This window comes from Anabas testudineus, chromosome 14 (assembly GCF_900324465.2).
Source record: "Anabas testudineus chromosome 14, fAnaTes1.2, whole genome shotgun sequence".
Taxonomy (NCBI): domain Eukaryota; kingdom Metazoa; phylum Chordata; class Actinopteri; order Anabantiformes; family Anabantidae; genus Anabas; species Anabas testudineus.
The window spans coordinates 14,916,340-14,938,195 of record NC_046623.1 but is presented as its reverse complement, the minus strand read 5'-3'; the positions used below and the strand labels follow the sequence as shown (position 1 = coordinate 14,938,195).

Below are 21,856 nucleotides of genomic sequence, written 5' to 3'. Positions count from 1 at the left end.
GGAAAAAACATGCAACCTATAAAGAAGGACAAGTAATTTACCAGTACTGGTAAAACACACTTTACAAATTATATGAACAGTTATGTTTATAACTAATGCAACTTCAAAGGAAAAGACTAAAAGATTAAAAGTATTAAATTCTCTCTAATAAAAAAAAAAAAAAGCGCTACTCGCCGCCGTCCCTCGTTACTACCCGTAGTTTACGTCATCAAAACAAGACGCCTGGAGCAGCATGGAGGACTCCACTCGCTGATGAATTTTTGACCTTCTCAAGTTATTAATTTCAAATTGTTTCGGTGGGTTAACTTTTTTTTTACACCCTACCTTCAGCGTTAATGCCAGATAAAGTTGTTGTAGCGTGGAACTTCTGCTTTTCGATGAATACGTTCTTAAGTTAACCTAAAGCTAATGTTAGCTCCAGTAAAACAGTGTCTTTTTATGTACCCGATAAATTGAGAAAACATTGATGTAACGCTGATGCAAAAATTTCGATGATGAAATAAGTGCTAATGTTAAATGGCAAATGTATAATGTTAAACGACACAAATTTGAGCTATGATAACTTTTGACTTCAGGTTTGCGGTACAGACCAGATATATTTTATTATAATGTTTGGTTTATATCTCATCGGCATGAGGCAGAGAGTGGCTAAGTGTTAAAAATGTTAATATTCTCTAGATCTTTCCTACTACAGGATTGAAAAGAATCTTCCAGAATGTCGTTGGGAAAAGCTTCAGTTCATGCCAAATGGGTCATGGGCAGAGTAATAGGGACCAAGATGTTGAAAACTGCCAAAGTGAGAGTAACTAGGCTGGTGCTGGATCCTTACCTGCTCAAGGTAAATGTTTAACAGTGTTTGGTATGTATTGAAAGGTCATGTGGCATGGATGTTATAAAACATGACTTTTTTAATAGAGTAATCTACTAAAGCTCTAAAGAGGTCAGGAGTGGCTACTGAAAATGTTTATTACTGGTGCCATATGAGTTTTGTAACTATGAAATGTTCAATCCTTTTTGCAGTGTCTTAGTTTAAGAAATAGCTGCATCTAAGTCTACACAGCAATTACAGTAGCAACAGCTATTAGTATTATTATTAGTCACTTGTTAAAATCATGATAAATAAATTGGCTCTAATGTTATGCAAATAGCCAAAAATATCAATGTGCTCATTAATTTATTTACAATTGTACACAGATTATTAATATGTGGTACATGACCCACTCCCGGTTTTAGCCATTCTTCAATGATAATTTGCTGTGCAGTAAATTATAAACATTTAAAATATGCCATTTGTAGTATTCTAATAGTGTCATATATCTATTGTAGTACTACAACAAGAGGAAGACCTACTTTGCCCATGATGCTTTGCGACAGTGCACTGTGGGAGACATCGTCCTCCTCAAGGCTCTACCTGAGCCCAGGTCCAAACATGTGAAGCATGAACTGGCTGAGATTGTTTATAAAGTCGGTCGGGTGGTTGACCCACTGACTGGAAAAAGGGTGGCAGGGACGGAGTTTGTGGATACTCTCCACCTGGAAGAGGAGGGAACATTAACAGAAAAACTGCAAGAGCTCAACATCTCTGCTGCCTCCAGTGCATCCGATTCTCCATCAGTGCAAACTCCGACCTCATGATAGAAATCTGTGTAATTGCATGTGATCATGTTTCTGTTCCAAGTGTTTTTGTAAATACGGGTTTATAGACCAGTAATCTTGTCATATAATATAAATAGGTGGAGATCCTAAGTAAATTTTCATTGCTGCCTGATCAGGTAGTTTGAAGTCAAGACTCATCTCTGAGGAATTTACAATAAAGTGGCAATGAAAGCATGCTGTCATTCACAAACATGTTTACACAGTGTTTTTTTTTTCTGAATAAGAAGTAGTAATCGAGCCATTTGTTAGAAGTACGCATGTGCGTTTGTTATGAGACGTGTAAGTCAAATAGGTTAAACTGGTTAAACGAAATTGAGGTTAAAGAGTCGGATAACAATTGTTTTAAAACATTCAGGTGAAGTTATCTGGAGGTTCTTCCAGAGAATCGTTTTAAAACAAGTAATCTTTCCATACGAACACTAAAACAAGTTTTGTTTGCTGTAATAATTTTTCCTGTAGAGATTATTTCATGATACACTCTCAATGTAAGTAACAGGACAAAATCCACAGCCATACTTTAAAAATGTTTTAAACACCTGAAAACAATAAAACTGTCAACTTTGTGAATTGGTGAAATCAAGGAGATATCTTCCTATGTTTTAGTACAACATTTACAACATCTGTCTTTTTGTTGTTGCTTTGTTTCCATTGGAGATCAACTGTCCAGGGAAATGCTTTGTAAAATACAAAAGGTGTCCATCCTATTTAATGAGCAAAAAAATACTCATTTTATCTTTAGATACATAATTTAGTGTATGTCCTCCACATCTTAAAATTTAAAAACATCCTTATCCATGTGCGAAAGGATTCGGATCTGTTCAGCGTCAGTATAAACAGGTTTAAGGAACAGCAGGTAAATCCTGTTACAGTGCATATGTGGGTACCTGTCTATTGTTTTAAGACATTTTTTGTTTTTGTATTTTTAAATGTGGGCCTGTTCTTCAACACCAGAGCCATGCTTTAGTCTAGTGTAATGTTCAAACGCTAAAATCCCTGCAGAAATGATTAAACCTACTGTGTAGGTGATAAATCAATATGTAAAGCAGTCATTTAAATCTCTGTCTACTAAGTTGCATCAGTAAGTCCCTGAGGTGCTTAGTGCACGCTGTTAAGTAATTCCAGTTCATACAGTTACCACAGGGTAACGTTTAAAGTAACGTGGGTTCCTGCAGGGACAGCTCGGTCTGCAGCTGCAGCCCTGTCAACAACTCACAACAGCTTTAAGGGAAAAGATGGCGACCAGAGTCCTTCAAAGAGTGGGCAAAGGCCTTAAACACACCACAAATGGGCTTCATACGAACGGACAAGTCTCCGTGGTCGTAAGGTCAGATTTCTGCAAGTGACATTTTGATAATACAGGCGTAAAGTGCTTGTTGTAAAGTTAAGTGTCGCTAGTGTTGCCACCATTGACGAATTCCGGTATGCTAGGTGGCTAAGCTAACGTATGCGCGTTGGCTACGTTGAGACCTCCGTAGAGCAGCTAGCATTAGCAGTCTAGCTCTAAACTTGCTAACTTTATGCTAATGTTAATTATTAGCCCCCCGAATTACAAAGTTGTCAAGTTGTTTGTGGTAGCACTTATCCTCGAGGTGTTTGCACTTTTGTACGAAGAGTTATGGTTGTCATCTGCAGAAATTATACAACATCACAACTGAGTTTTAGTCCTAAACTGAATCAAACTTCAAGGTCAAAACACAGCGAGTTGCTGCAGAGTGGTGCTTGTTTTGATTAGTGAATCATGCGGTTCCTCTCAGTTACAGGTCTATATGCTGATTTTAAGTTATATAATGTTTACTGAGGAAATGCTGCTCTGTAACATATATACAACACAGCTCAAATGTGACGGGCTTGAATCCATTATGTAAAGTAATAGTTGTGTTTGCATCAGTTGACAAACTGTCAATGAACTGCTTAATGATGAACAAGTTTAACTTATATGTGTCGAGCTTGCATGGTTACAATTAGAAATACTTATTTGGGAAGGCTGCTTGAAGTCATGCAGATTAAACCTCAGCTCCTGTCATATTGGAGGCGTCTGAGCTGTTGATCAATCAATCAGTTGGTCTACAAAGACCTGGTTTTAGTTTGTTTGCTCCATGGCTGCTTATTATACAGTTACAATTAGACAATGCCATATTGTGCATTTTCCACTGACCTCAATATTATTGCACAAGGCAAGGCAGCTATAGTTATCATGTTATCTGTGTTTAAATTAAAGCTTACCAGTGTACAACAGAATAACTACCATCAACAACCATATATCAGCAAATACATATTTTAAACATAAATCTCCAACATGCAGAAACATTTTTAACAGGGTCCCTTAAGTTTGGTTATTTAAGGAACTGAAACAGACACATGCTGAGCAAAATGTGATTAGATGGCAAAATTAATATCACAAAGACACAAAGACACTGTTCACAAGTCAAATTTATCCTTTATATTCTTAACTCAATGTTTTTGAACTTATAACCAGCACACCAATTATTTTCAATGATTGTTATTGGCTGATATATATGTGCTTGATCTAGATCTACATGAAAAAGAATACTTCAAGATATTAAACATTCAATATCAGTAGAAGAGGAAAGAATACAGGAGAAAAACACTTGTAGTAATTCACAAATCTTTGAAAAACATTTACAGTTTGCTCTTGTTTGCAGTCATAACACTGGTCATCAGGCAGAGAATAAAATAAAAGCACTAGAGCTGGTACAGTCAGAAAACTTTTAATTCTTTGTGTAGCACATAAAATGGTTGGATCCAACTTTGTGTTTTGTTTCACCACAGGAGTCTCTCAGGTGAACGTGACAGCTGGTTGAAGTCTCTGTTCGTTAGAAAGGTCGACCCGAGAAAAGATGCTCACTCTCACCTGCTTGCAAAGAAGGAAGACAACAACCTGTACAAAATACAGTGTATGTATTATTTGTGAATTAGTAATACTGTGATGTTATATGATGAACTTTGCCCCAGGAAAATCTTATATGTTACATGTATTTTCAGCTCAGGCTTTGTTGTTTACTTGCAGTTCACAATGTTAAGCCTGAGTGCCTTGATGCTTACAATCAACTTTGGTAAGAAGTCCCTTTTCTTTGTTGACTTTATTCCGCTGTCTGGTTAAGACTCTGGTTAGTAAACAGTGCAGATATGAATAATTTTTACCTGTGTGTGTGTGTGTGTGTGTGTGTCCTCAGTGAGGACGTCTTGCCTTCCATTCACGCTGACCCTGAATACCCTTGTGAGCTTGTGGGAACCTGGAACACATGGTACGGAGAGCAGGATCAGGCAGGTGAGAGCATGAGTCAAAACCCGCTTTTAAATTCAACATTAAATTAACAACTGATTTATTGGCAGTGACGTTATAGTTTAATAATGTGTTCTACAATCATTAGAGGCCCAGAATGAGGTAGGATAAAGTAAACAGTATTATCACATTATGTCAACGTGTTTACATACAGAGCTTTATTATATTACAGGAGATCTTTAAAATACAGTATCTCATTTTCCTCTTTAAAACAGAACAGTAGTTTACTGGGGGGATAAAGTGAACTATAGAAGATTTTTTTAAAGCATGACATTTCTTTTCTTTTTGTCTGTCAGGACATTTCCTTAAAATATTGCAGTTGTTCTCCTCCTAACTCACATAATATTGTACTTTTACAGATTTTATATTTAGTTAATTATAGCTGTGACTAGTCTTTTCCTGGCTGCTTTCCATTTTGTCCTTGTGGTAGCATTTGTCAGTCCTCAGTTGTAATTTGCTTCAGAGCTCTAGTTACAGCGCTGCAACATTGGCAACCTCAGTAGAGAAATCTAAAGGGCAGCATAAATAAAGCATTTACAAAACGTTAGTAGCATTGGGAAATACAAAAACACTACTGTGTTTTTTTTATGGATATGACATATAATATTTGAATTCTTTAACTTAATCCCTGCAATTGTCAAGTTATATCTCAACTAGATGTAGTGAAATATGAGAAAAACATTAGTAGTGTCTTGTTTTTCATGTAGTAAATTAGTTTATGAATATTGCGTATTGTAGCAGCCACAATTTTTCTTTCTCCTCTTTCCACTCGCCCCAACTGGTCGAGGCAGATGGCCGCCCACCTTGAGCCTGGTTTTTAAACACTGTAAAGTACCTTGAGATGAAATCGGTTGTGATTTGGTGCTATACTAATAAAATTGAATTGAATTGAATTAACAAGAAATTAATTGTTGATCACAGACCTAAAGAGAGCAGCTACAGACTTAGAGATATATTTGAGAGCTGCATTATTTTTGGCTCCTCTGCTCCTTCTATTCTAGTTCACCTGTGGAGATATCGGGGAGGATACCCAGCTCTCACCGAAGTCATGAACAAACTCAGGCAGAATAAGGTAAAGGGTGCTGGCATTAGTTCAGCTGCTGTTTTGGGCAGTGCACCCAGAAAATTAGACCACAGACCTTTAGTCTGTTTTCTATTTGTTCTTCATCTGGGATTTTCCAGCTCTTTATTTGTAGTGCAGTAATAACAGCTTAGTTGCAGGAAATCAATTGTATACTGAAAACAAGGTAAGTGATAAGTTAATGGTCCTGTTATTGATTTGAAATACACATCATTACTCAGAATATGTATTTGTATGCACATGAACTTAGCTGGATAGTTTCACCAGCAGAGCTTTAATATTTTACAGATGTATTTAGGGTTGTTTGGTTGATCCAGATAAATACTGAGTAAGGTGTTACTGTTGTTTGTTGTTGCTTTAGGTGTTTATGGATTACAGAAATGAGAGGGGAAAGATGCTGCTGTCTCGTAGGAACCAGCTACTGCTGGAGTTCAGTTTCTGGAATGAACCGGTCCCTCGTTCAGGACCCAACATCTATGAGCTCCGATCATACCAACTCAGGGTGACTCCGCCTCTTACATATTACATTCATCAGCTTCCAGTGCCAAATATTTTTTTTCTTTACTGCTTTGATGAACAGTCTGACAACTTACTGTCTGCATCTCGCCTCTCTTTGGTTTGTTACTTAAGCCAGGAACGATGATCGAGTGGGGAAATTACTGGTAAGTGATAACATCAGAATCTTTCTCCTTTTCTTTGATTTGTACAACTATTAGAAAGTGATTGATTGAATTCTCATATGCTTTTTTTCAGTATTGTAAAGCTATCTTTAATGCGAACCATTTCATAGATTTTCCTCATTATTATTTTATCGGTTTTACAGATTGTAGCAGATGAAAATGAGTCAACGGTACATTTGAGCTCCACAGTCTATGCATGACTCTTGAGCATGACTAGATACAAACACACATAATTTATAAATTTAAAGCACAATTGACCTATTATCTCTTATTTAATGTATTTGCATATGTGATTGAATTCATGATCAAGTGGAAATCTGCCTGTTATTGTAATAAAAACTGTTTGGGAATATTAAACAATGAAGGAAATTATTGGGATATCAGTGAATATCAGTATTATCTGTCCTATAAAACCCACAAATTGATGCAGGTCATTAAATTGATACAACCCGTCAGTAAAGAGCTTTTTCTTCTTGTGCTCTGCAGGGCGCGGGCTATTGAGATCCGCCAACAGAACCAGGAGGCAGTTGGAGGCTTTTTTTCCCAGATTGGAAGACTGTACACAGTTCACCACTTATGGGGTGAGCAGGGTCTCCAGGTCTAATGAAGTGTGAAGAATCGTGACCTTTTCTTTTAGAGATTATGATACTGTAATTACACAAATGTCTTTATAACATTAACAAGTTTACAAAGTCAATCTTTGACTTCCTCTCAAGTTTCTCCACCAGGTGTCAGTATTGTTTAATCTAAACTCCTAACTTAGAGTGGAGACAAAAAGTTTTCATAACCATGTATTTTTTTCTTGTTCAGCTTACAAAGACCTTCTGTCCAGAGAAGACACCAGAAATGCAGCCTGGCAGCGTGACGGGTGGGATGAGGTTGTGTATTACACAGGTACAGAGGCTCTTTACCTATCTGATAACACTGAAACACTAAACTTTTGAGTGGAACTGTATCAATTTCAACACATTAACATCTTAACGTGATGTAATTTTACAATATTCTGCTGTACAAATGATTTAATAGACTGTCTGCTGGAACATAAAAGTGAAACATTGTAGATCAGTTTGTGTATTTTAAATGAAATCTTATGTGTATTTGAGTGGATTCATCAAGAAGATGGATTTCAACAACCTAGTAAGGGCCGCTGAAGCCAATTCCAGTTACAACACATAACCAAGCCAATTAAAAATTTTTTAGTGGAGGCGAATGTGTTTTCAACAGGAAAAGAAAATGTAAAGACAGTTTTACAAATCAAGTATTCACGTTTTGATTTCCTCTCTGTCCTACAGTCCCCCTGATTCAGCACATGGAGTCTAGGATAATGATTCCCATGAAGACTTCGCCCATGCAGTAACCAGAGAGACCAGGGGAACCTCACAGCAGCCACTGCAACTATCACACTGATGAGTAGAGAGTGTAACCAGTTATCAGAGTGTGCACTGCCAGGGATGTTTTTTTTTCTTGCTTTATTCCCCTTTTCTTTGTGGTCTTCTTTTAAATTTTTCACTAAAACTCTATATGTTACAGCACTTAACGTGTTACTGATCCAATAATCTTCTGTGTACAGACAAAATCTAATTCGACCCACTCGTCCTCTTCTCTCTATAGTCTCTCTTATTTAAAGGTTCAGATTTTAAACGGCTAGTTTTTATCACGATCTAAAAATATGATATTGAATGTTTGAGTGTTGAGATACCAGAAAGAGAATAAACAGTTCTAGTGCTGGTCACAGGGGCTGAAAAGGTTTTAAATATGTGTTGTCAGCCCTGTTGCACTACAAATCAAACAGCCTCCAGGATCTCACAACAAAAACACAACACTCATTCTTCACTGTCAGCGTAAAGTGAACACATTTATTTAAGGGAATGATCACTTTTACAAACATGAACATGCTGTTTACAAATCAGTGTTTGATAAGTCTCATAAAGAAAAGTAAAACTGATTGTGTGAGCGTTTGTCCACAGTCAGACTCCAGATATAAATTCACTAGAAGTTCAGAAGGGTTCCACTGCTCTAAATGTTTACGCATCTTTCATCATCATCAAATGTCTGTACACTGACTGATTTGGTCTATATCCATATCAGGAAATCAAAGCCAATCAGGTGATAGTTTGCTCTAACTGAGATTGATGTTTATTGTTTTTTATGGTCAGATTGTAGATAGACATAGTGGGCTTATTGATCAGGCCAGAGAGATGGTCAAGCCTGTATCTGTAAATTAGGTGAGCTACTCCAAATGATCTGATAAACAGGCTGACAGGACAGGAGTGATGTCTCATTGTGGTAAATGTGAAATGCAGTGCTTTAATAAGATTAGCTGTACATAATGAATTAAACTTCTGATGGAAATGTAAAAAAAGTATTGGACTTTCCTTATTCAGTCTCTCTTTATTCAATCTACTCTTTTTATGTCTCCAGACACCCAACCACCAGTCCTGAGGAATAATAATTAACTGAACAATAGTTAGTTGACTATTTAGTCAGGTTACCTGTGGCTGAAGTCTTTTTTAAGCAAAAATGCAAAAATCATGAAACTATAGAAGTATTTACAATTCTTTTTCTTAGGTTTTTGTATGTTATTAACTAAATCACCGGGTTTGTTTGAAGCTTGGGCGTTTCTTGACCAATCACCGTTTAGAGTAGGGTCTATGTTGCCTTCACAGTATGTCGGAAATATCTAAACCTATTGGGGGTACGTACTAGCGTATAAGGGAATATTCAAATAAAGGAACTGGTTATGTGTCAGAACTGGTGCAGTACTTGAGCAAATATATGCAATAATAATTTCCAAGTGATCTTGTGTTAGTATTTACCTCTACATTACTGTGAAATATGGTAATTTAAATATGCTCTTCCTTAAAAAGAAACAAATTAGAAATCATGCACATTTTCTCTACAATTGTGATTTGTGTTCCCTAGTAACAGCAGTTTGACTAAATCCTTACATCAACCATTGCAATATGAGGCACTGCTAACAAAAGTAATTGTACTCTCACCCTGAGCTTTTTATGCCTTCACGTCTCTATGGATAGATAATGTATATAAGATATACATCACTATACATTACTAATCAGTGTACCCAGACCTCACTCTTAACCATTGTAAAGTGAAAACCTATATAGGAGAATGGTCTGTTTTACAAAGGGAACTGTGCCATTTATAAATGAGTGATAATTCTGATGATGAAAAGTGGAACTGGAGCTGCAGGTGTAAATTCACTAGACGTTCAGCAGCTTTTCACTCCTTCAAATATGTCGTTTAAATTAGATTTGGCTGTTTCTTGTTAATGTGAACGGGGAGTTGGAAGCTTCCTAAAAGGCTGAATGTCCGAGCCAGTATTGGTTGCCTGAAGGCAGCACGGGAACACGTGTTGGAGCCTTCTGGAACCCGACTCCCCTTTCGAGAGCGTCCGAGCCCGAGCAGTGCGGACTCTATTCCGGCGACACTTTTTTTACTTCGCCATGTCTGCAGTGAAAGCTCTGAACCCTAAAGCGGAGGTGGCCAGGGCCCAGGCCGCCTTGGCGGTTAACATCAGTGCCGCCCGGGGGCTTCAGGATGTGCTGCGAAGTAACTTGGGACCGAAGGGGACCATGAAAATGTGAGTGCCGCCGGAGCTCTTTGTGCAGCACGCGTTAGCGGCTAACGCTAACTGCTAAGCAGCTAATGTTAGCTAGGTTAAAACCAGTAGGCTCGGGAAGCTAGCAATGTAGTGATCCTCACAGCACACGAGTTCTGCATTAAATTAAAAACTGGACACCTCTGTAGTGTGCTGCTTCTCTATACCCCTCCAGAAAGTACCGAGTCGTGATTACAGGCCTCCAGTTGCTAATCGGATAATGGTTTTCCCGGCGCACGCTGCCCTGCCCAGTCATCGTCATGGACCGTTTGACAACCTTTAAGCTAACGCTAGCATGTTAGCATGAGCCGGTTAGCACATTATGCTAACGCCAAAATAGTCAGTGTGGTATCTCGGTTAGGATTTCACTATCACATGTCGTTAACGTGGCCTTAACTAATGATGCTGAAGAGTAAATGAATGAGTTTATTACTGGTTACGTGTTAATGTTAGTTATACCGCCCGGTGGAGGATTATTTCAGGAAGTTTAGATGGATAATGACAGTTCCTGCTAATGTTGCTCTGTCGATTAGTGGAAAAATAGTCGTTTATGCTCAAGATTTGACTGAAAACACAAAGTGCTCGGTGTATTAACCGGTGTCTGACTTTAGATGGTAGTGAACAGTTAACGTTAACTCTTCACTGCCTGTTTGGATCCACAGGCTTGTGTCTGGAGCAGGAGACATCAAGTTGACCAAAGATGGCAACGTCTTGTTACATGAGATGGTAAGTAAAGTACTGAGCTGTGAAGTGATTTTGTCCATCTGTCTCGTCTATTGTACGGATTTATCTATTGTTAAAGAGCGACCACACCCCTAGTGTGTGTGTGTGTGTGTGTGTGTGTGTGTGTGTTCCCCTGCAAACCTGTTATTCAAATGACCACGTTGAAATAAACAATTAATTGTTAAATGTATGATGAACTAATAGTGGTGGGAGTTAAACTGCAATATTTATTGATGTTTAATTATATATTGATGTAAGTAAAGCTCTCTGTACTAGAACGTAACTCCCTCTGTCTCCAAGTGTTTTGCATCATTACATTTGTGTTTATCATAATCTTTATTTAATGCACTGTAGCTCTCCATTGATTTTAGTTTGACAGCTACAGTAACTTGTCTGTGCCTTTAAAGTAAAGTTCATGTTGTTGTGTTGATTGTGTGCAGTGACTAATGTCTGGTCAGGTTAAATATGCAGACACCTAATGTAATTTGAATAAAGATGCACATCTGAACAGTGTGTTGATGTCTTCATCTGCTCTGGAGTACGTCCAGACTGCAGTTGCTGATCAGATGAAACTAGACCTTACAAGATGTCACCTTGGGCTCTATGAAGCAGCAGATTTGTTAATGAAAATAACCATTAGTTGCAGTACTGTTGTCCTTTTAACTGTGAATGGTGTTTTTTTTCCCCCCTCTCAGCAAATTCAGCACCCAACAGCATCCCTGATTGCAAAGGTTGCCACAGCGCAGGATGACATCACGGGAGACGGTACCACCTCCAACGTCCTCATCATCGGTGAACTGCTGAAACAGGCTGACCTTTATATATCAGAGGTAAAAGATGGAGTCTTTAAAACCTGTATGTTTGTCCATGTAATTATATAATACCACCGCTTGTCATTAGACATTTTTATTATTTTGAATTTCAACATTTTAACATCAGTTATTTCACCAACTAGTTGTAGTCTCACAAAAAACAAGGAAGAAATTTAAAATAGTTTAAAATCAATAATAGAAATTGAGTATTAGGAGCAAGAGGATGTTATGTACGCTGTTTAACTGAAAGAGATGATTGAGGGGACCACAAATCTTCAAACATTTTGTCTGTCAGTTGTGCAACTGCTCAGTGTTTGTAATGAGGTCCATTTTCTTCTTCTATCGTGTTGCCTTTGTGCTGCAGGGTCTTCATCCAAGAATCATTGCAGAGGGCTTTGAGGCGGCGAAAGAAAAAGCTTTGGCTGTTCTGGAGGAGGTGAAGGTGACTCGGGAAATGGACAGAGAGACCCTCATCAATGTCGCACGCACCTCCCTCAGGACCAAGGTCCATGCAGAGTTGGCAGATCTGCTCACTGAGGTACGACATGAGCAAATAGAGCTCAGCATATGCACATCTGGGGTTTAGGAATTAACCAAAATAGTTTTTTTTCTTTATTTATAATGTGTAGCTTCCTCTGTGATCATAAAGTTAAATCACCAGCTCTCCAGAATGTTAGCACCTCTATTGTATCACTGCAATAACTGACAGTTGATGCTAGTCGCAGATAGCCAGGCAGTGCTGATGTTTTTTTTTCCCCAATTTCTATCATCACCATGATGTTTTAATGTGGTAATAACTGATTTTTCTGTCTATAAACAGGCTGTAGTAGACGCTGTGTTGGCTATCGCTAAACCCAATGAGCCCATTGACCTGTACATGGTGGAGATCATGGAGATGAAGCATAAGACTGAGTGCGATACACAGTGAGTTTTAAAACTAAATTGAAACCAGAGAGACCTTTACTGATAGTGGTGCACAGAAGTCCCAGATATCTAAGGGTGCTTCTTTTCTCAGGCTGATCAGAGGTCTGGTGTTGGACCATGGTGCCAGACACCCTGACATGAAGAAGAGAGTGGAGGATTCCTATGTGCTGACCTGCAATGTGTCTTTGGAGTATGAAAAGACCGAGGTCAACTCTGGCTTCTTCTACAAGAGTGCAGAGGAGAGGGAGAAGCTTGTGGCTGCAGAAAGGAAGTTCATCGAGGATCGTGTACAGAAGATCATTGCCCTGAAGAACAAAGTCTGTCCCAATAATGAGAAGGGTTTTGTCGTCATTAACCAGAAGGTATGCTTGAAGAGGATTAATGCAGTGTTAGTATTTTTACTTCACAGCACTTATAGCATAGTTTCTTGTCTCTGCACAGTAGCTTTTTTGCAGTATAAGATTTCAAAATGTGCCGATTTATTAAAGAATCACAGAACTAGTTTGGTAAAACAGTGAAGGAAATTAACACTTATGATATACAGAGTGTCTATATTTTAAATGTCTTCAGTTGAGCATTTGCAGTCACCTAATAAATTCAGATTTAATAAATAATAATAATAAATTCAGGCAGCACCTTCACATTACATTTGATCTTTTAATGTTTTAGGAATACTGCTTAATAAAGTATTGTTGACACAGTATTACTCAATTAGAGTTTGACTGATGTCAGACATCATCAGTAACTATTTTCACAACATTAGAGGTACTTTTTACATACTCAATATAACACATCTATATAATATGTGAAAATACATATTATACGGTCTCTAAGTGCACAGTGAACACCCAGGGATGCTGATGTGGCTCCCCCTGGTCACTTGTATCTGTGCTACATCAAATCTGATCTGTACCTCTGCATTAGGAGAGCCTGTTCCTCTCCTACATGTATTCAGCGGATCAGAATAAACCTGGTCAGTACACACAGTAAATGCCTTTACATGAACTTAAGTAACAGGTTACTGAGAGAAGTTCCTGGAAATTCGAGTTTACATGCAGCAAAACAGTAATCTGATTTCTCCTCTGCCCTGGGCTGATTTTAGAAGAAAGGACCCCACACTGAGTTTTCCTTTCTTTCTTTAATTTCTTTTTCGATTTAAAAACAAGGTTGCAGCGCTCCATGCAATGCTCTGTCCTTTCATCCAGCCACTTAAGAAATCAGCTTTCTCAAGAAAGCCAGTTGGAACCTGGTGTAAACTGTGTGTAAATGCATAGAGTTATTTCTAGAAGTGATCATCCTCGTAATTTGAAGTTTGATCTGTTTTCTCCTCTGTTGTGTAGGGTATTGACCCATTCTCCCTGGATGCCCTTGCCAAGGAGGGCATTGTAGCCCTGCGCAGGGCAAAGAGGAGGAACATGGAAAGGTAAGAAAGAATAGGATAGAGGGACCTTTATATGTATAATGGAAACTTTCGGAATGATCTGTGTTCTGGTTGAGAACAAATTAAATTTACTTTTGAGATTTACAGTCGAGAAAATAATAAAATATATAGTTTGTTTAAAACATTTTAAGTATAATGACATACAAAAGAAACTGATAAGATAGCTAGAGATGTGTAACAAGACACATTCTCATTAGAGTAATGTCATTGATAATAAAATTAATAAAAACAACAACGACAACAACTTACTTTATTGCTGGGACCTTTCAGGGGACACCATTTTTGTTTTGTTCAGCCTGTCAAACAGGCAGAGCTGCCACAGCAGCACCATGAGCCAGATTTAAGCTCTACTGTGCAGATAATGTGGCAGTGTTAACATTAGCTAGTTAACCTTCTGAACTGTGACCAGTTTGCTGGTGCCAAGTTGTAACATAATGCTAAGTGACCGACAACAAAGAAACTTGATGCACAACTCTTGTCACAATTAAACACATTGTGGTGTGACTAAGGTTTATTTTTACCTTGCTGGAAGGGGAACAAGATCAGGGTGGTGGTGCTTGTAGAAATCTGGTAAACAGTATGTACATATAAAATGATGGTTCAGACCATCTGTGTACTTTTAATTATTAGTATATACATGGATTCCTAAAATGTAAGAGACACGTGCTGCAGTTAAAATAACAGGTTCATTTCATGGACTTTTTTCAAATTTTCAAATTGAAAATCAAATTGTAGAAATATTTTTCATTTTCTGAATCAAATAGATAAATAGATAGATAGATAGATAGATAGATGGATATATTTCACCAATATTAGAAATGCAGTACCTTCATTTGATAAATTAGCTGCAGACACTGGTTTCAGGATGCATGCACCTGTGAACACGTTTTAATTTGTGAGAAAGTGGATTCTTAAAATTAAGTTCATACACAGATAATATTTTTCCCTCTGCAGACTCAGCCTCGCTTGTGGAGGTATTGCCATGAATTCAGTTGACGACCTCACACCTGAATGCTTGGGATACGCTGGATTGGTTTATGAACACACTTTGGTCAGTATTTATTTATTTCAGCACAGACATAAAGTCGTCTTTATAGGTGAAAGACGAGTCGGTGTTAATTGTCTTTGACTGTGTCTGTAGGGAGAGGAGAAGTACACATTCATCGAGAAGTGTGGCAACCCTCGCTCAGTTACTCTCCTGGTGAAGGGACCCAACAAACACACCCTAACACAAATCAAAGATGCTGTGAGGGATGGTCTGCGCGCAGTCAAGAATGCTATAGAAGACGGTAAAATGCTAATTAACCTAGAATTTGAATGTGTTTGTGTCATTTGATGATGCTTAATTAATGTTTGGAAATAATTGCATTGCAAAAATGTTTTATTTATAAATTTAGTTCAATGTTATTTGTTTGGACACCGTAGCTTCAGTTGTGTTTATTCTTAAATTTTTTCAAATTGTATCATAAGTGTGAAATGAACTTAATTTTATCTATTCTGTAGTGAAATGCAGTTGATCTCATCTGCACAGCGAACACCCAGGGGGCGCCATCGTGGCACTCCCTGGTCTCCTGAGTCTGTGCTATAGTGACTCTGATCTTTTCCTCTGCATTAGGAGAGTTTTGGTCTCTTCTACATGTATTCAGCTGATCAGCACAACCCCCCCAGGGCTTCTATCAACCAGTTTTTTGCCTTGTATATTTTCTGAGTATCCCTTCTTGATCTTTGTCTCTCCAGGTAGTGTCGTATCTGGTGCAGGTGCATTAGAAGTGGCTGTGGCTGATGCTCTGGTAAAACACAAGCCCAATGTGAAAGGCAGAGCCCAGTTGGGTGTCCAAGCATTTGCAGATGCTCTTCTAGTCATCCCCAAGGTGAGGAATGTTTACTAGACTCCCACTAATATCTCTGGTTATACAATAAAACTTTTTAGACTCTTGATTTTTAATTATGCTTCTTCCTTCATAGGTTTTGGCCCAGAACTCTGGATATGACCCACAGGAGACCCTACTGAAACTGCAGACAGAGTACAAAGAGTCTGGTCAGCTTGTCGGTGTAGACCTTAGCACAGGTCAGAACCAAAGCAGCCTTCAGGAGAATATTGTGAAATTGTATTTCAAGATTTGACACATTATGTTCTTCAATAAACCTGAGGTTGGGGTTGAGTTGTAACAAAAGGCAGGGAATTGGAAAATCACTATACAGATGTCAAACAGCCATAAATTAATTCAATCATCAGAAATCTGTTAAAGATTCACCTCCCTCATATGATAAAGGAACATAATGTAGCAATGCGTGAAGCCAGTGTCCACATGCAGCGTACCCATTTATTGTTCTGTACTTTGAGTCATATTTTGCCTAATTTCTTATATATTTTTTTATGCTGTGTTTCAGGGGAACCCATGGTGGCAGGAGAAGCAGGTGTATGGGACAATTACAGTGTTAAGAAACAGCTTCTCCACTCATGGTAACATGCATTTAATTTAACTTTGCAAGATTAGTCGAATATATTTGATAATGTCTCCTTAACAATTTGTTACTTTTGTTTTTTTTTACAGCACGGTGATCGCAAGCAACATTTTGTTAGTAGATGAGATCATGCGAGCTGGAATGTCTTCTCTGAAAGGTTAAAGGTCACCTGAAGAAGCTGCAGCTGTTATACTCACAGGAATAGTTGTTTACCTGATTATTCGGTCAACACATTCCTGCTCTCGGCACTCTGAAACACCCCAGTCTGATGGACAGCCTGCTGTACACATCACGGCATCCATCACAACGTCCATCAGAAACCATTGTTATGCTAGTCATGGGTTTTTTTCATGGATTTGTCAACGTCTCCCTCTGATTGGTTTATTTATGAGATTTTGTTAAAAGCACTGACCTCTGCCACTCAGTTTTGTTTCTACCCATTAAAGGATTTCTTCGCTCTTGAAACATTTCATTGTTTTTCTGTGTGAATCAATTAAAAAAATATAAAAACAAAACGGGGATGTGAGCATGACTGTTATGAATCACACGGCTTTATAGACACAGAATGTAGTTTAGATTCATTTTGGGGGGGTACTTGAGTGATACTTGTATTCTGCTATGTTTTAAAGAGTATTTGTTTTAGTTTACTGTTTGTGTCTGTTAGAGAAGTAGTTTATAAATTAATATTAAACAAAACATACAGTATAGCTCATAAAACAATCTGTTATAGAGTAAACTGTCCAGCAGTAGACAAAGTTTAACTTAATTACGACTCTTAACATTCACATGAAAAATCCATATGTTCCAGTATTAAAGTCCATTTTATTTATAAACCTGATTTTACGGAAGCCATGTGTTTAATAACTATGACTCAGCAGTTCTGTATTGTTAAGTGCAATTTCATGCTTTATCATCAATGCAGAACAGAATTAGCGTTTTGCGTTCACAGAAAGCGGAACCTTCTGTCGTTTCTACGGAACCTGTTTATGGTCGCACCCATTTCCGTCGCGACTTTAAAATTTGTCCGACAGAAAACACCGAGAATGAACTCGTTAAATTGAACTTTTGAAAGTCCTCTTAAACAAACAAGCTCAATATATTTCTAATGTGTTATGTTACATTAATTTTAGCTTAAACACGCTTGTTTAAAATGAACAGTATAACATCATCCTGGATGTTTGCTGTGTTTTTACTGGCAGTAACAGGTAAGAAACGTCTTTTTCTTATCTCAATAGGACTTTTTGTAAATTATATTAACATTTATTCTACGTGATCTGAACTTTTCACTTGACACAAAGCAGCAGATGAAATGTTGGAGATACCGAGAGGAAAGATGTTAATGGGAACTAATGCAGCTGATGGCAGAGATGGAGAGTCCCCTAGTAAAGAGGTTGAAGTGGAAGCTTTTAAAATGAGCAAATATCCTGTCACAAATTCTGAGTTCAGGTAATAAAACATAAATAAATGAAAGTAAGGAAGTTAAAAGTAACAGGAGAAAGACCCTGACTTGACTTTCCTTTCCCACAGAGACTTTGTGAGAGACCAGAAGTACAAAACTGAAGCGGAGTCTTTTGGTTGGAGCTTTGTGTTTCAAGACTTTGTGTCTGAGGAGCTGAAGAGTAAAGTCACACAGAGGATTGAGGTTGTGGGTTATTATATGTTGTTTTTAATGCATATGTTGATATAATACAGTTCTGTGGGCACTGAAATATTTTTATCTACAGATTAACGTATTAAAATAGACAAACAGACTAGAAATGAATGTGACTCATGGATATGATGAAAAATAAAAACAGCAGTCAGCTATTGCTAAACATCCTGCACATCAACTCTTAGCTGCAGTTGTGAATAACATTTATTTTGGATTCTGTGTCTCACATGCAGTCTGCTCCTTGGTGGTTGCCTATAGAACGGGTGTTTTGGAGACAGGTGAGCTTCTGTGTTTTTCATTTTAGATATTTTTTCTCTAATCCTCCACGATGCCTCCAGTGCTTGAATTTCACATGTTTGACTCTCTGCTCTTCAGCCTGCAGGACCTGGTTCAGGCATCAGAGAGCGTCTGGACTTCCCGGTTGTTCAGGTGAGCTGGAATGATGCTCAGGCTTTCTGCCGCTGGAAGGGCTTGAGACTGCCTACGGAGGAAGAGTGGGAGTGGGCTGCACGTGGAGGACTACAAGGTACATAGTTTATTCACTGAGAGGTTAATCCCCCCCCAACTATAGTCTGGTCAGTGTTTCACATGAGAAGTGTCTCAGTGCATCAGAGCAGAAAATAAGGAAATGACTTAATGACTTTTCTCCTTAATAGATGTAATTTCATTGTTTGCTGTCTTCTTATCTTTTTCTCAGGCCGGACTTATCCATGGGGAAACAAGTTCCAGGCAAACAGAACCAACCTGTGGCAGGTCAGCGTAATACATTAATAACTACTGCATATTATAAAGTCCTCACAGGGTGCTCACACTTAGAGCCATAGAGATAGAAGGGTTGTGAAACTGAGGGGTCAAAACAATAGAGGCTCATGTGATTCATGTAGACTGGAGGACTTCCAGGAGGGCGATTGAGATCAATTGAGATAAGCAGGACTTATCTGCAAAAATAAAAACATTTTACAACAGAACCAGATCAGTATGAGTATCAAAAATGATGGAGATTATTCTGACAAGCAGTTCATGAAAACACTAGTTAACTAGCTTAACGTATTATTCTTTGAATTCACGTCATGTTAATGTACTAAAGTGCTGTAAAACACATATTAGCATGCTGTAATAGCTGTATATAATATATCAGATGTTATAGTCCTAGCACTACTGCTAGTTCCCAGTGTTTGGAAGTTACCATGGCTCTGCCATAGCTGAAAACAATACCTGTTGTTATTGAGTTAATGGGGATGTTGCTACTTCTAAATCCACTCTACTCTCACAACGATGTAATGGATTGACGTGTATTTAAAAATGGCAGCTGTGCAGTTGCCATGACTCAACATCAAAATAATCTCACCTGCATGTCTGCAAATCTTCACCGACTGGTTTTAAAAAACGTATGTGAAAGTATTCCACTTATGCAAATAATTCCACAGATAATGACACTACTCTGTTAGGCTATATTTAACGTTGGGTTGTAAACAGTTCCAAGTTGGCAAAACACCCAGATTCATTAAGATTCACAGTCAAGAAATCCCTTCAATCACGTTTTCATTTTAGTCTCTGCTTCTACAGGCCTACAGTCTCACTGGAGGCCTGCAGCAGCCAGGACAGGATAAATAAATGACACAGCAGTTGTAAAATAGTTGGTAAAAGCCTGAGAAACCTTCAGCACAGCAGAAGGTCCATGATTTAGGATTTGAGCGTAAGATTATGAACATGCTTTACTATAAATAAACAGTGTGTTTTCTGTATAATTTAGGGACCGTTTCCAGATGGAGACACTGCAGAGGATGGATACCACGGCATCTCTCCTGTCACAGCATTTCCTCCTCAAAACAGTTATGGTAACTGTCCCTTAGTTAAAGTAAAAATAAAATATTTATAACACTAGAAGTTTCACATAGTGTCTCTGGTGTGGGCTTTGAGAAACAGTTTTTTTTTGTGTGCTATGTCGATTCCTTCCTGCAGGACTGTATGACATGATGGGAAACACATGGGAATGGACATCCACCCCCTTTCCTGGAAGCCAGCCAACGTATGTGCTGCGTGGTGCCTCCTGGATCGACACAGTGGATGGATCGGCCAACCACAAGGCTCGAATCACAACCAGGCAAGTATTTAAAAGAAATCTTGAGTCTACAGAGGAACTGTACAGCAGCTCTGACTGACGGATGGTTGTCATTCTGTGTTCTGCAGGATGGGCAACACTCCCGACTCTGCCTCTGACAACCTGGGATTCAGGTGTGCTGCCAACAGTGGACAGAAACCAGCAACGAAAAAAGACAAAACAGAACTGTAGCAACAAACAGGAAGCCAGAAATACTAAGTGAAGAACAGTAATGTTAATCTGAGCCACTGGTCATTGTGGTGCTACAGTATTAATGGATGTAATCTAACAACGAGGGGGAGAAAGCAAGGGACCAAATAAATAGAAAATGAATATCTATTAGTGACTATTAGTAAACAATGTGAGTGTAGAAACAAACTGCATTTCTCCTGTGGAGAACATAGATACTATTAAGAATAAAGACACTAATACATAACTCATTCTAAAAAGTTATTGTTTTTCATACTGTCAGATCTCAAAAACAATAAAAATATCATATTTACAGGGAAGAACTAGGACACTGTGTGACTGAAGGCCTCGGTAGTCTTCCTTCTACACACTGTGTCTGTCTTTTGTTCTGTGTTTTTATGTGATCGGAGAGTAAATGAGTCCACTGGTTTAGTCACAGCCTCTTCTAATCCTGTCTTTGTATTTTTGTTTACTTGCTCATCATGAATGGCCAACTGAGCGTTCGTGTGGATGGATTCTCAGCACGACACAAGCAAAAGGTTGAATTATCAAATAACTGAAGATTTTCCTTCTGTTTTCCACACGGTCACATCCAGAGTTAATGTAAAGTAACATGCCTTTAGTGAGACTGAATCATTTTTCATTAACAATTACCGCTTGTGGACAATGTTGTGGCTTATAATAGATTTCACAGGAACAAAAACAGCCCCCACGTTTCTCTCCTTTCCCACTACATCTGAACGGTTCATATGCATTTCTGTAGAAATGCAGTTTGATGCATCAGGCTTGTGATGTGACTCCATGTTTGAGGGTTTTCAAACCCACACTGATAAAATAAAATAAACAAAATTTATTAGGTTAAAAGGTAAAAACATGATGTATTTTCTTTCTGTTAGAGAGTTTAGTGAATAGGAAACATGGGGGAAAAATCAACACGTCATATCTTGTCTGCTAAAACAAAACTTATTGAGAATAAAGTGCATACCATTGGAAGGATGAGTCCACCTGCCTGAGAGGTGTCAAAGCTGTGACCTACTTCCTACAAAAGGGAGTGTACACCACCAAAAATTTGGCACATGGGTTTTAAATGAAAATAAGAATGAGAAAACTTCAGACCACTTATCACGCGACTTGAAAATGAGCTCTTGTAATAATTAGGTCTCGAAAAACGTGACAACTTAAACGTGAGATACAAACTTATACAAGCAG

The 21,856-nt window shown here is 38.2% G+C and overlaps 4 protein-coding genes and 2 non-coding genes across 8 annotated transcripts; all 6 read left to right on the top strand.

The window, feature by feature from the left end:
* Positions 1–184: 184 nt before the first annotated feature.
* On the top strand, positions 185–2,236 carry mrps17 (mitochondrial ribosomal protein S17). 2 transcript variants are annotated; one of them, XM_026372167.1, is made up of 3 exons: positions 185–296; positions 695–838; positions 1,327–2,219. In XM_026372167.1, exons 2-3 carry the CDS (start codon positions 716–718, stop codon positions 1,633–1,635), a joined length of 432 nt encoding a protein of 143 aa, XP_026227952.1. In that variant the 5' UTR covers positions 185–296; positions 695–715; the 3' UTR covers positions 1,636–2,219. The 2 variants fall into 2 exon arrangements, with proteins under 2 accessions (XP_026227952.1, XP_026227953.1); XM_026372168.1 differs by having other exon boundaries at positions 199–296; positions 679–838; positions 1,327–2,236.
* A 588-nt stretch (positions 2,237–2,824) lies between these two features.
* On the top strand, positions 2,825–9,083 carry LOC113170190 (protein NipSnap homolog 2-like). Its single transcript, XM_026372166.1, has 10 exons — positions 2,825–2,980; positions 4,447–4,571; positions 4,685–4,730; positions 4,851–4,945; positions 5,962–6,032; positions 6,403–6,543; positions 6,672–6,703; positions 7,208–7,302; positions 7,532–7,615; positions 8,014–9,083. Exons 1-10 carry the CDS (start codon positions 2,889–2,891, stop codon positions 8,076–8,078), a joined length of 846 nt encoding a protein of 281 aa, XP_026227951.1. The 5' UTR covers positions 2,825–2,888; the 3' UTR covers positions 8,079–9,083.
* A 1,028-nt stretch (positions 9,084–10,111) lies between these two features.
* cct6a (chaperonin containing TCP1, subunit 6A (zeta 1)) lies at positions 10,112–17,173 on the top strand. The gene is made up of 13 exons (XM_026372968.1): positions 10,112–10,322; positions 11,003–11,066; positions 11,759–11,893; positions 12,240–12,413; positions 12,696–12,799; positions 12,891–13,161; positions 14,140–14,222; positions 15,195–15,291; positions 15,382–15,529; positions 15,978–16,111; positions 16,206–16,308; positions 16,632–16,704; positions 16,796–17,173. Exons 1-13 carry the CDS (start codon positions 10,186–10,188, stop codon positions 16,866–16,868), a joined length of 1,596 nt encoding a protein of 531 aa, XP_026228753.1. The 5' UTR covers positions 10,112–10,185; the 3' UTR covers positions 16,869–17,173.
* On the top strand, positions 13,633–13,769 carry LOC113171181. Its single transcript, XR_003299683.1, has one exon. It is a non-coding gene; the product is annotated as a small nucleolar RNA SNORA22 (small nucleolar RNA).
* Positions 15,764–15,901, top strand: LOC113171182. Its single transcript, XR_003299684.1, has one exon. It is a non-coding gene; the product is annotated as a small nucleolar RNA SNORA22 (small nucleolar RNA).
* Positions 17,174–17,724: 551 nt separating the features above from the next.
* On the top strand, positions 17,725–21,493 carry sumf2 (sulfatase modifying factor 2). 2 transcript variants are annotated; one of them, XM_026370175.1, is made up of 9 exons: positions 17,725–17,911; positions 18,008–18,152; positions 18,234–18,348; positions 18,591–18,635; positions 18,733–18,883; positions 19,055–19,110; positions 20,111–20,195; positions 20,320–20,461; positions 20,548–21,493. In XM_026370175.1, exons 1-9 carry the CDS (start codon positions 17,857–17,859, stop codon positions 20,648–20,650), a joined length of 897 nt encoding a protein of 298 aa, XP_026225960.1. In that variant the 5' UTR covers positions 17,725–17,856; the 3' UTR covers positions 20,651–21,493. The 2 variants fall into 2 exon arrangements, with proteins under 2 accessions (XP_026225960.1, XP_026225959.1); XM_026370174.1 differs by having other exon boundaries at positions 18,005–18,152.
* Positions 21,494–21,856: the final 363 nt, after the last annotated feature.

Excerpts from the sequence above, each read along its gene's own strand:
- cct6a (XM_026372968.1), top strand. The coding sequence starts at position 10,186 with ATGTCTGCAGTGAAAGCTCTGAACCCTAAAGCGGAGGTGGCCAGGGCC. Across the intron at positions 11,894-12,239 it reads CTGACCTTTATATATCAGAG|GGTCTTCATCCAAGAATCAT; the intron begins GTAAAAGATGGA and ends TTTGTGCTGCAG. Across the intron at positions 16,705-16,795 it reads AAACAGCTTCTCCACTCATG|CACGGTGATCGCAAGCAACA; the intron begins GTAACATGCATT and ends TTTTTTTTACAG.
- mrps17 (XM_026372168.1), top strand. The coding sequence starts at position 716 with ATGTCGTTGGGAAAAGCTTCAGTTCATGCCAAATGGGTCATGGGCAGA. Across the intron at positions 839-1,326 it reads TGGATCCTTACCTGCTCAAG|TACTACAACAAGAGGAAGAC; the intron begins GTAAATGTTTAA and ends TATCTATTGTAG.
- LOC113170190 (XM_026372166.1), top strand. The coding sequence starts at position 2,889 with ATGGCGACCAGAGTCCTTCAAAGAGTGGGCAAAGGCCTTAAACACACC. Across the intron at positions 6,704-7,207 it reads ATCGAGTGGGGAAATTACTG|GGCGCGGGCTATTGAGATCC; the intron begins GTAAGTGATAAC and ends TGTGCTCTGCAG. Across the intron at positions 7,303-7,531 it reads CACAGTTCACCACTTATGGG|CTTACAAAGACCTTCTGTCC; the intron begins GTGAGCAGGGTC and ends TTTCTTGTTCAG.
- sumf2 (XM_026370174.1), top strand. The coding sequence starts at position 17,857 with ATGAACAGTATAACATCATCCTGGATGTTTGCTGTGTTTTTACTGGCA. Across the intron at positions 17,912-18,004 it reads GTTTTTACTGGCAGTAACAG|CAGCAGATGAAATGTTGGAG; the intron begins GTAAGAAACGTC and ends CTTGACACAAAG. Across the intron at positions 20,462-20,547 it reads AAGGCTCGAATCACAACCAG|GATGGGCAACACTCCCGACT; the intron begins GCAAGTATTTAA and ends TGTGTTCTGCAG.